At 57.5% G+C, this 12124-nt stretch overlaps 1 protein-coding gene across 2 annotated transcripts; it reads right to left on the bottom strand.

Moving 5' to 3' along the window:
- Nucleotides 1-680: 680 nt before the first annotated feature.
- Nucleotides 681-7596, bottom strand: FOSB (FosB proto-oncogene, AP-1 transcription factor subunit). 2 transcript variants are annotated; one of them, XM_053210342.1, is made up of 5 exons: nucleotides 6900-7596; nucleotides 4649-4969; nucleotides 4329-4436; nucleotides 3190-3345; nucleotides 2911-3049 (listed from the first exon to the last, which is right to left on the bottom strand). In XM_053210342.1, exons 1-5 carry the CDS (start codon nucleotides 7023-7025, stop codon nucleotides 3047-3049), a joined length of 714 nt encoding a protein of 237 aa, XP_053066317.1. In that variant the 5' UTR covers nucleotides 7026-7596; the 3' UTR covers nucleotides 2911-3046. The 2 variants fall into 2 exon arrangements, with proteins under 2 accessions (XP_026893603.1, XP_053066317.1); XM_027037802.2 differs by having other exon boundaries at nucleotides 681-3345.
- Between the last annotated feature and the right edge of the window lie 4528 nt (nucleotides 7597-12124).

Raw genomic sequence — 12124 nt, 5'->3', positions numbered from 1 at the left:
AGGTATTTGGCAAATGCTTCAAATTGATTAATAAATTTAGGGATTCCATCACGACAACTTCTGCTTATTCCTTTACGAAGGCATCTGAATGACCTATGGCCCCTCACTTAATTCCCAGAGTACTTGCTGCTTGCAAATAAGAGAGGGCTTGAATTTTGCACTGGGGATGGCTCATCTATTTTGGGTTCAATTTTAGGTGGGCCCCTGCACGTTCAAAAATGAAAAAATCATCATGTGAAGCGTAAAAGGAAATTCGTCTTCAGTGGAAAGGGAGCCATGAATTTGTGGTTCCTATAACCCTGAGGACCCCCGATACTATATTTAGGTGATCTTCAGTAATTTGGGATGGATGTTTCGAGCTTCTCTACCTATTCGACCTTCACTAAGGTCACCCTGAGCATATAGGGCTCTGCCTAAATTCCTCGTTTGCCAGGAAGCCTCTGAAACATCCTTGGGCATGTCAGTATCTCACGCCTACTATTCTGCCTCATCCTCTCCAAGAGGAGGCGTGCCCTGTGGGAAGCCCTCTGGCTGTCTATCCTCCCGTGTCCTGTTGTCCTGCCGTAGACTGATTCGTAAGGATAAACCTCGTCTGCAATCTCAATCTAACCTCATCCCCTCCCGCCAAAGGAAGGCAGGTGATGGGTACCGGGAGCAAACAGACCCTGAAGCTTGGCAGATGCATTTTTAAGAGCTTTTTATTGGCGACAGTGCAGAACCATGGGGGGGAGGGTAGTGGCCCAGTGCCAGCCAGCCCCCAGCGCCCCCCAGGGTCAGGTGCAAAATACAAAAAGAGAATCACAAATACAGCAGGGGGTTGGGGGGCTGGGGATTCAGTAAGTTGTCGCAGGCAGGGGCCAGGCCCTGCTCACAGTCTTGCACTCACACTCAGAATCCTTAAGGATACAGATTGTAAAAGTCTATGATCCCTCAGGCTCACTCACCAAAAAGAAAATCTCATGTCCCCGACAAAACCCAGAGTCAGGAGACAGCTGGCCGATCGGGGACAGTCAGAAAAGAGACAGATGGAAACGACCAGGTGAAAAAACACAGGCAGAGAAAAGACTGGAGTGGAAGAGACCCTCGAGAAAGGGACAACAGCCACAGACTGCCAGAAACAACCAGAGGGGCCGAGACGATCATTAGAGACAGCCTGAAAGGGGCCGACTCCTAAGTTTCCAGAAGCAGCGTTCTTCCAATTCAAACAGCACACTGCTTTGGGGCCCAACGCGACCTAGGCCGAGGTTGTAGAAGCGCTCACACGCGCACGCGCGCACACACACACACACACACACACACTCATATATAATATATTTATTTATACATAATAGATATAAGTGCCTTTTCGGAAACCAGGAAAGGGATAAATAGCCATGGGGCGGGGGAGGCGGGCGCGGGACGGGGCACGTGGAATGTTTTCCATGCAGCACAGAAGGCGGCGTGGCCCTCCCGAAGTTAAAAAATATCAATTTGCCTCACGATGAAATCCTCGCGAGGTGAAGCACAAGGAAAGGGGATTGGGGCGGGGGGGGGGGGGGGGCAAAACCAAGGATCGGGGCTGCGGGCTGGGGAAGGGAAGCTGGGACCGCGGGGGTCCAGCCCCTTCGAGTTTGCCAGTCCGAAAATATTGGGGGGTTGAGGGGCCAAAGCCTCGGCCTTCAAATCTTCTCCGGAAAAACACTGGGCCCCCTGGCAAACTCCCACGGCTCCCTTTCTAGAAAGGATGTAGGGGGTGCCGAGGGGAAGGAGAAGTTGGCGTCCTAGGCCGGGGTAGGGGGTCAGGCCTTAAATAAAAAGGCCAGGACTTGGGGCTGGGGGTCCTGAGGACAGATGCCACGCGGATGGGTGGCTGTCACCCCCACTCTCGAATTCTGTCACCCCTTGAGTCTAACTCACTGGTGGGGGAGGAGGGAGGCAGCTGGGGCGGGGAGGGGAGACCAAGGAAAGGCTTTGAGGCGTGGGGGGCACAATCCCCCCGGAAGGGTTCTGTCCCACCGGGCTCCCCCCCCCACAATCCCGCCAACTCATTTCACAGTATAAAGCGCTCCAGGACGGGCATCACAGCGCCCCCTGCCGCCTGAATCAGAGAGGCCCAGCAAGGAAGGCCAGGAGGGAAGGCTGAGCCAGGCTGGGAGGCTTGGGGTAACACTGTAATCCGAGAGGACGGCTGGGGGCTGAATGGGGGGAGATCCTTAAGAGGCCAGGAATTCAGATCAGAGCCACTTTTGCTGGAAGGGAGCGGCTGGACAATCAGGGAAGAAGGTTCACATTTCAGACTAAGTCTGGGTAGGAGGGCATCATAGGAGGCATCAACTTCCCTTAAAGGGAGGCTCAATTCAGAGGAGGATCTAACCATGTGGAAATGTTGGATAAATAAGCTAAGGTCAGGGGAGCAGGGAGAACCAGCCTGGTCACCCCCTGAAGGGTGGGCGTGGGAGACATTGTGGGGGAGGGGGGCGGTCTGTGGCATTTCCTTGTTGGGCCTCTCTGGAGAAGATTCCAGTAGACTCCACCCCCCCCCCCCCCACCCACCCACTACCAGCACCCCTTTCCCTCTGCCCAAAGCGAGGCGCCGCCACCCACCCACCCCTCCCCAGAGGTTGGGATGAGGTGAAAGGGCCAACAGGCAGCTGGGGGGTGTCCATTCCCTCCCCACCCCCTGCCCCCAAAGTCACCAGCTTTGTGGCCTCGCCGGGCCATAGAAACAAGAGGTGGCACAAAACACAAGGAGGTCCTCCTGTCCGATGACAGTGGTCGCAGGGAGTCAGACACTAGAGGCAGGAAGGCCACACGCCCGCTTTGTCTCTTCCCCTCTCTCTCTCTTCCTCCTCCTCTTCCAAATCTCTCTCCCTTGTGTGTGTGTTTGGTTTGTGTCTAAAGAGTTCACAGAGCAAGAAGGGAGGGCGAGTTCAGGGGGTCGGAAGGCTGGTCACTGCCGCTGGGGCGTTGGGCGCCGGTGAACGCGGAGACGTCCGGGCAGGTGAGGACAAACGAGGAAGTGTACGAAGGGTTAACAACGGGGAAGGGGTCACCGAGGACTTGAACTTCACTGTGTGTAAAGAGAGAAGCTGTCAGGTTGGGGGATGCGTCTTGGCCGGTCTGGAAGGGCAGGGGCGGTGGTGGTGGGGGCGGCAGCAGCCAGCTGAAACCATCTTCCTTAGCGGATGCTGACCCCGGCAAATCTCTCACCTCCGCCAGCGGGCCCGGCCCCGGCCCCTCTTCGTAGGGGATCTTGCAGCCCGGTTTGTGGGCCACCAGCACAAACTCCAGACGTTCCTTCTCCTTTTGGAGCTCGGCGATCTCCGACTCCAGCTCTGCCTTTTCTTCCTCCAGCTGATCTGTCTCCTGAGGTCCCCCGACGGCGTGGAGGTGAGGGAAGAAGGAGGAAAAAAAGGCCCATGAACGACTAGAGAAGGTGGGTCGGAACCATGTCGCCTGAACTTGCTGCAGAGGCCCCGGGGCTGAAAGGCAGCTCCTGATTGAGAGGAAAGACACCCCTGCCCCCCCCCCCCCGCCACCACCAGCACCCCCCCTCTCCGGACATGGAGTCCTGGTATGCTATGGATTTGGGGCATGGGTCTTGCCTCCCAGGAGCCTCAGTTTCCCCATGTGTTCAGTGGATGGTTGAGAAGGGGCCAGATGTATATGGAGGGCTCTGGTTTTGGGAGAGGCACTCAGAGGTTTGTTGAGTGAATGAATGATCGGTGTTTTTAATGCCACCTGTTCCCCTCTGGTACCCCTCCCCCTCTGCTTCCCAGGGAGGTGACCAGGTAAGGAAGGCAAGGAGAGGATTCCCCCGATTTCCTCTAGGGGCAGCACATCAACCCTGCAAGCCCACCTCCCGGACCCAGGTAAGTTGTAAACAGGGAGTGGGGGGGGGGGGGCGGATGCCGCCTGCCCAGCATCTGAGAACTTTGGGTGCAGGCGGTAAGAAACGGATGTAGGATTAGGAGCATTTTGTTTCACGGACTCTCCAGAACGTAAAAGCGGGAAGGATCCCGGGAGATTCCAGGAGGGGGCTGAAGAGATGGGAGACACCGAGGCAAAAATGGGCTAACACTGGCCCCAGCCGCAAAGGGAGAAAGGGCGGGACCTCTGTTAAAGGTCAGCAACCGGGGCAGGCACGGGCAGGAGCTTGTGGGGGTCTGTGTGTATGCCTGGGGTTACCCTGTCTGGCCACACCTGTACCTAATTCCTTACAAGGAACCTCTGGCTGTCAGCCCAGGACAAGGGCACAGGTGGCGAGGAGGGAGGACGGTGGGGGGGGAGAGCCCCCCCTTCAATGTATCCTCACCGCCCCCTCCCACCCCCCCAGGGACCATCCTCACCGCCTGGAGTCGGTCGGTCAGTTCCCGCCGACGGTTCCTACACTTTGCTGCTGCCAGTTTGTTTCTTTCCCGGCGAACCCTTCTCTTCTCCTCCTCTTCCGGAGTAAGCTGAGCAGGAGAGATAGAGGCCATGAGGTTTGGGGACCTTGTGCACCTCCTCCATCCACCCCAAACCTCTTCTTGCGGGAGGCAGAAAAGGACCCTCTGCTAGGGTTTCTGTAGCCACCAGAGGCCTGGGTGGCCCCTCACCCCGCGGGCGAGAAAGTTACTGCCTCTCTGGCTCCCTAGACCCAGTCTGAGTTGTGTCGCCGTTTACTCACCGTCTCCTCTCGGGGTCTCCTAGGCCGGGCTCGGGCCGGACGGGCAGGCCCAGGTCCGCTGGCGGTTCCGCTGGTGGAAGGCCCACCACTGCCACTGGCTCCGCCACTGCCGTAGCCACTCATGCCCGGCGTGGAGTAACTGGTTCCTGGCATGTCGTAGGGGTCGACGGCCGGGGGCTGGGAGGCCAGTGGTTGCCCCTGGGACTGGGCCATGGAAGAGATGAGGGTGGGTTGCACGAGCCACTGGAGGTCCTGGCTGGTTGTGATCGCGGTGACCGTGGGCACGAAGGAACCGGGCATTTCCCCGAGACCGGCGCACTCCTACGGGGTGACACATACACACACAGGCGTAGACACACAAACAGAGACACCGACACACACACACCCAACACACATACACACACCGACCCCCGTGAGTGAGCACAGGGCGAGCGGGTGTGGATGTGTGTGTCACAGGCAAAAAGCCACAACACCCACCCTTCCACTACACCGTGACGCAGTGGTTAATGAGAGGATTTCTGCTCAACTGGCTTCTACCTCCTCCTTCTTCTTCGGGGAAAGGTTGCACGGTTCCAGCGGGTGGTGAATCACACCCCGGGTTGGTGACTCTTAGGTGGGGGGGGGGGGTGGGGAGGAGGCTGGACACAGCCGGGTGACAGAACCCCCGGGAAGGAGTCACAGCCACACACACAGCCACAACACCCCACCCCCACCCCACAGGCAAGGGGAGGGAGAGGGAGAGGCCTGAGGCCAAGCCTTCCTCTACACTCACACACACACACACACACCCCTCTGAGCCGGGGGGATGAGCGACTGGAAGGTCCATGAGACCTCCGTGCAGGGGCGGGGGTCTTAGGTAAAAGGGTGTTGGGGGACAGGCCTAGGAGTTTAGAACAACGTTTCAAGTAATTGTTTCTCCACGGGGTGAGGCTGACAAGTGACAGGTTACGGTGGACGGACAGGTAGAGAAAGTGACGACCCGGGCACCCTCAGACTGCCGCGGAGGGAGAAGGGTGTAGGTCCCGGGCCCCCGAGCCCGAGCCGCGCTCATCTACCCCCCCACCCCCCAAATGGAATCCTAGAACTGCTCGGAAGGCTTAACTACTCTCCCAGGGGGCGTGGTGAGGGAAGGGCTGGCTCGCTGGCCAATCAGAGTCCTGGAAGCCCAGAGAGGGCGGGGCTCCTGGAGACCACCTGGCTCGTTCCCCCTGCGGTTAGCGGTTCCAGTCCGGTCCTCGGACACAGCAGAGGGATCTGGCAGAGGGGCTGGGACTGTGTCTGTGTATGCCTGGAGAAAAGGGTGACAGTCACCCATGTCTCCCAAAGAAACCCCTGCACACAGGCACCCTCGGCCCCTGAGATCGGAGGGGCCGGCTCGCCGCAGGGTCCTCGCGGACCCATTGGATCGCAGAGAGTCGCTCCTGTCGCGACAGGAATCCCCTCGCTCTGCCTTTAGAGGCCCGTAAAAGAGACCCTAGCGCCAAGGAACCACGAGTTCCGGGGACAGAGAGGGGGAAGGGAACTGTACCCTACAAATAGGAAGGGAAAGTTGATTGGCCAAAACCCGCGCCGCGGCGGCCAATCGGAACGCCGAACTGCCCCCTCCCTTAGCAACGTGGCCCCGGCGTTCCAAAATAGAACGCTCCGGGACGTCAGGGGCGGGGCGGACGAAGGGGGCGCCGCGCGCCGTGCGTGCCCCGCGTCAGACGGAGGATTCCAGCGCGTCAGCCGTTACGCACGGGTCCCCCGTTACGTCTCCGCGCAGGAGGCGGAGGCAGCGCCTCCAAGCGAGGGTTCGAGGCCAGCTTACCCGCTGGATTGAGCGCAACCCGATGCCGGAGTAGGCGCTCGGTTGGAGAAGGAAAAGGGAGGAGGCTACTGGAAGCTTCCCTGGGACTTCTCCACCTGCCTAACTGAGCTAGCTTCAGGTTGGGGACCTGGGTCGGGGGCAGTCCCGGAGCAGGCTAAAAGTTCGCAGCCCGGCTACCGCATACACGTTGCACTGAACGGAGCATTCTCCCCACCCCCAAAGCTAACCCCTCTGCGTTCCCTTCCTGCGATCCACGCACACAACCAATTGCAAACACGCCCCGACTCTGCAGTTTGCAAAGTGCGCGGTGAGCCTATTCTCTCTCAGATCCTGAGTTTTGATGCGTCTTTATTTGGGAGGGGGGATGGCGCGTTCCCACCCTGACTTAAAAAAGAAAGAAAGAAAACCCATAAAGCAGCACCCCAACCCTCTAGAACTTACCTGGGAGGCGGCGGCAGTGGGTGGACTGCCGAAGGAATCCACCGAAGACAGATACTGAGACTCGGCGGAGGGTGAGGAGCTGCACCGGGAGCCGGAGTCGTAGTCTCCGGGGAAAGCTTGAAACATTTCCCTGGGCACAGGGGGGGCCCTGTGACCACGCTGAGGTCGCCGGGAAGCCAAGGCTATGGCCGGGTGGAAGAGAAAGGTGCGAGTCCGGGGTGAGCCGAGGGCGTCCCCAAAGCGCGCTGTCCGAGGAAACTCGGGATGGGGGCAGCGTCCCGCTCCAACAATGGCAAAGTTTCTGTGCAATTCCTCTGCGGTGCCCAGGCCCCCACAAGATGCCGCTGTGCCTCCTGAAAGTCCAGGCTCCGTAGGACCCAGGGGCGTGGGGGGGATCGCTCCCCCAGAGGCGGAAAGCGCTGTCTTGCTGTATAGAATCCGCTTCGGGTGCGGTCTTCTCCACGCGTCCAGCGGGTCCCACGGGGGGAGGGGAGTAATAAAGAAGACAAAAAGAGTAAGTCGCTCCTCCAAAATAAAATGTAGAATTATCTAGAAGAATCCTCCCCAAAACTTTCTCTCCGGAAAAAAATAATAAAGCGAACTTCACAGCCCCCAAGAACCACAACAATCAAGTCCCCAAGTCTCAGCTCCGCCTGTCCCTGCCGAAGCCGTACCTCTCAGTCTTATGAATGAAGCCCAAAGCCGCCAGCCTGTATTTATTTGTCCGGGACCCGCCCCCCTGCTTACGTCACTCGTCCAGCGCTCCACAAACTTCCTAAAATCTCCGGTCCTGCGGAACTCAGCCCCGCGCCGTCCGGCAAGAGGTCTACCCTAGCCTCGATCTGTCCACCTGAATCACCCCCGCGGCCCTGGGGGTCGTGCGGGCTCCGTTCCAGGGTCCTCGGCGGGAGGGGATCCCGGCCCCGCCTCCCAGGAGTTCCTGTGACGCAATTAGCCATATAAGGATCTCGGCCGGCGCGGCGGAGTGTTTGTTTGGTATCCTAGCAATTACGTCAGAGGGAATCCCTCGCTCTCTCGCGCGCTCACCCCGCGCGCTTGCGGAACCCACCCGCGCCTGCGCAGTGCCGCGCCGCCCCGGGGGCCGGTATTAATAGGCTCTTAAGCTAGCCTGGGGAAGACCCCGGTGAACTGGTACCCGTCACTTCTGGAAGCCCCTCACATTTCTCCCTGTGATGCAGCGCCCTCATTCAAGAGGAAGGTCAGACCCCCAGAAAAGACCCTGGCTAGTGTGGTCTAGTCACGTAGGCGGGGAAACTGAGTCCCAAAACGGAGTGGGAGGGGCGGTGATGCTCCAGGTGAAAGTGGAGGAGGGGATGGCGTCCCGAGGCTCTTCGCTGCTTCGGCCGGGACTCGCTGAGCGGGCTCGGTAATGTTTTCTGTCTCTGAGCTTCGGCTTCAGTTTTCCCAGCTGGACAAAGGATGTGTGTTTTGGACCCTGCTGGCCCCGCATTCCGGCGTTTGGGAGGTATGCGGGTTTGGAGCGGGTAGAGAATGAAATTTAGGATGAAGCGTCTCCTGCCTGCTAGGAAATGGGTTCAAGAGTTTAATTCAGGTACTTGGGGTATGCCACAGCCCCCAACTCTTAAGCATCCACTGGCAAGGGTCCTAGCAGCTGCTTTACAAATTTCAAAGATCCTGATTCTTCCCTCCCAAAGCAGAGCCTCGCCCAGCCCTGGGCACAGAGGGAGAAGCGCTTTGAGACTATTGAAGCCCAGAGAGGACGGGACCCCGCATCAGGGTCACAGGCAGGTCTGAGGCAGAGCAGGAAGGGGTGGGTGGACCCTGACTCCCAGGAGAGTCTTGATTCCCCGTTTCAGTAGTGGGGAAGGAGGTAGGGAGACGTGGAAGGCTGAAGGGACACAGGGGCCAAGATGGGCAGACTGAGGTTTCCAGACAAAAGCCCAGCCTCAAGCCTACCCTCCACCTCCTTCCCCCACGCCCCCTCTGTCTGCCACCGGTCTGGAAGTAGGGACACGGACCAGGGTATGACACAGCAACCACCAGCAGGCAGTGACTCGGCCCCAGCATCAGACAGGGAGTGACCCCTCATTCCCTGTCCTGTCCAAGCCCCCCATCTCTCCCACAGAATAAAGGAGACGCACAAAAACCCTGCTGCCCAAAGACCTTCACACCCTAACAGGTGGCCCATGCAGCCACACAGCCACTGGCATGTGCTCACAGGGTCATGTGGGTATTCAGACATTCACCTGCCAGCAGCAACACACAGGGCCACACACGGAAATAGCTCCACACCCACCCCCCACCACCACACACACATATTGAAACATACGCTGTTATGTGGTCACAAGCACACGTGACATTCACACCTTTACTATGGAGGCACCCGGATGTTCTTCTCACAATAATAACAAGAGGTTGTTCTTCCCGAGCACTCATATTAATTTCTTGCATCCTCACAACACTCCTATGAGGTAGGAACTACCATTTAACCTGCAAGGAAAAGGAGGCCCAGAGAGGTGAAGTCACTTTCCTAGAGTCACACAGCAAATTAGTGGCAGAGCTGGGCTAAGAATGCAGCATGTAGGCTTCAGAGCCTGTGCTTTTTTATTTTTTATTTTATTTTTTAAAGATTTTATTTTTTTAGGGGCACCTGGGTGACTCCATCGGTTGAGCGACCGACTTCCGCTCGGGTCATGATCTCACGGTTTGTGAGTTCAAGCCCCGCTTCGGGCTCTGTGCTGACAGCTCAGAGCCTGGAGCCTGCTTCGGATTCTGTGTCTCCCTCTCTGTCTTCCCCTCCCCTGCTCGTGCTCTCTCTGTCTCTCAAAAATAAATAAATGTCAAAAAAATTTATTAAAAAAAAAAGTACAGGGGCGCTTGGGTGGCTCAGTCGCTTAAGCGTCCGACTTCGGCTCAGGTCATGATCTCACGGTTCGTGAGTTTGAGCCCCGTGTCGGGCTCTGTGCTGACAGCTCAGAGCCTGGAGCCTGCTTCGGATTCTGCGTCTCCCTCTCTCTCTGCCCCTCCTCTGCTCACGCTCTGTCCCTGACTCTCTCTCAAAAGTAAACTTTAAAAAAAAAATTTAAAGAGAACATTTTCTTTTACCTAGAAGTTCAGTTTTTTTCTTCTTATTTTAAAAGAAATTAAATTTTTTGGTAGGCCTCTAAAATTATCATAGGTCCTAGTACTGTGCCCTCTGTGTCTAAGGAAAAAGTTGGTCCTGGTGACCACACACACACACACACACGCACACACACACAGTGTCACTCAAACACACACACAAGGACATGCTCACCTTGCCCACAGGGAGCCTGGGGTGGGCCATGGCAAGTCTTTCTTCACAGGGCTCAATCCCAGGGAGCTTCCGGGAGGAGGAGGACTTGAATGTGGGGGAGAGGGCAAGATCTCCGCTCTGGCTCCAGAGGGCTTGGCCCTGTTTGGGGAGGGGGCAGGGGAGCCCTCAGCCTTCTGCTCCCACTGGTGTGTGGAGTGGTCCTAGCTCCGAGCATCTCACAAACAGCCCTGGCAACTCTGCCAAAGGCAGGCCTCACCAAATCCTTCCGTTCTTTCTTGGGCAATACTCTGGCTACCCTGTTCCTCAGTTTCCCCGCCCAGAGAGCAGGAAGGCTGGATGATGGTGGGCTCCTTTCGGGAGTCCTTTCCTTTCCCTTTTCCTTTCGGGAGTCCTTTCGGGCTCTGAAATTTAATACTGAAAATGAGGAGGAGGAGCAGGAGGAGGAGGAGGAGGAGGAGGAGGAGGAGGAAAGCAAATACTTAGGAGGCTGTGCTTGGTGTTTTCACGCGCTTTACCCCAGTTAATCCTCCCAGCATGCCAGCCCCTTGAGGGGGTTGTGTTATTATCCACACCGTACAGAAAAGAAACGAAGGAAGGTTAAGCCTAAGGGCCATGTTTCCCAGCTGTTTGTGTGATGGAGAATCAGCTGGGAAATCTGGTTACAGCACAGATGTATTTGCATTTCTAGCAAGCCCCTGGGTGATGCTGAGGCTTCAGCCCAAAGAGAAAGGTCTGTGAGTGTTTCTGAGGCATGGGGGGGGGGGGGGGTGTGCAGGGGTGCGCGCACAGGTGTGTGTCCTGCTGTCGTGACTGTGACCTCCGTGACGGTAGATCCAGGCTGGTCGGTGACTGCTGGCTCCTTGATACTGAGCATCGAATAGTGTTCCTGGCTAGCCGGGCCAGCTCCCCACTGAGCACTCCTGGAGGCCTCCGGGAGGGGGTGTCTATAGCATTTCAGGGAAGCCAAGTGGTCCAGACTGGGGACTCCCAATACCCCTGCATTTGGAATTCAAGCTCCTCGCTCACCGTGGCCCACAAGGCCCGTGGCATAACCTGGCCTGTGCCAACCACCTCTGGCTGGAGCTCTCTCCCCGTTGCTTCCTTAGCTCATAATCTCCTCCTCCAGGAAGCCCTCCCTGGGGCAGCCTCGCTCCCAGCTCTGCCTCTCTGGGCTCATCACCCTCTGGGGACTGGATCTCTCTCCCCCCAGGGGTTTGCACTGTTACGGAGGTCTGGGCCATGGCAGTCCTGGTGTCACTGCCATGTCCCCAGCACAAGGTGCCAGGTACTCAGCAGGTACTCAGGACACATTTTTTTTTTTTTTTTTACTGAACGAATCTTCACCGGTCCCTCATTTATGCATTCAAACTCCGACAGATTGTCTCCGACAGAAACCTATCCGGGCCCCTCTGTCCCTTTGCTATCACGCTGATTGAAGGGGAAAGATCTTATGGACCCGTTGACAGGGGCGGAGGCCGTAGGTGGGTGTCGAGGCCTGGCTCCAGGTGTTGATGAAGGGTCGGCATGCTTGTCTTCCCTGCCTGTTTCCCAGGGGAAACGGAGCTGGGCGGGCGACCTTGGGTCCTTCCAGGGGCGGGGTGGCGTGGGGCGGACATGTTTTTCTCAGGGGTGGGAAGAAGGAGGCTTGGTTTACGGAATCCAACCCCGTGGAGACAGAAAGCCAGGCACGCGCCTTTCACTCCTGTGTGCCTGGATACACAGACAAGTAAGTAAATACACAGTCACGCACACAGAGCTACACAGACACGCTTGTGCATACATGATCACAAGGGTGCGCCTACGGCAGACCACACAGATACCGACAGGCACGCCCCTCTGTCCGTCCGCATAGACACACAACTCCACGCGCACAGAGCGGCACAGCCAGGCACCCCCACGGCCAGGTAAAGCGGCGAACTCAACAGAAGTTCTCAGATACCCCCATTTG

The sequence above is a fragment of the Acinonyx jubatus genome, chromosome E2, assembly GCF_027475565.1.
Source record: "Acinonyx jubatus isolate Ajub_Pintada_27869175 chromosome E2, VMU_Ajub_asm_v1.0, whole genome shotgun sequence".
Taxonomy (NCBI): domain Eukaryota; kingdom Metazoa; phylum Chordata; class Mammalia; order Carnivora; family Felidae; genus Acinonyx; species Acinonyx jubatus.
Note: the sequence above shows the minus strand (reverse complement) of the source record. Positions and strands in the feature narration are given on the sequence as shown.

Bases quoted from the DNA above. Each gene is read 5' to 3' on its own strand.
- FOSB (XM_027037802.2), bottom strand. From the start codon at position 7,025: ATGTTTCAAGCTTTCCCCGGAGACTACGACTCCGGCTCCCGGTGCAGC. The intron at 4,970-6,899 runs GTAAGTTCTAGA...GTCACCCCGTAG, and splicing joins CCACTGCCGCCGCCTCCCAG to GAGTGCGCCGGTCTCGGGGA. The intron at 4,437-4,648 runs GTGAGTAAACGG...TCTCCTGCTCAG, and splicing joins GGAGACCCCGAGAGGAGACG to CTTACTCCGGAAGAGGAGGA.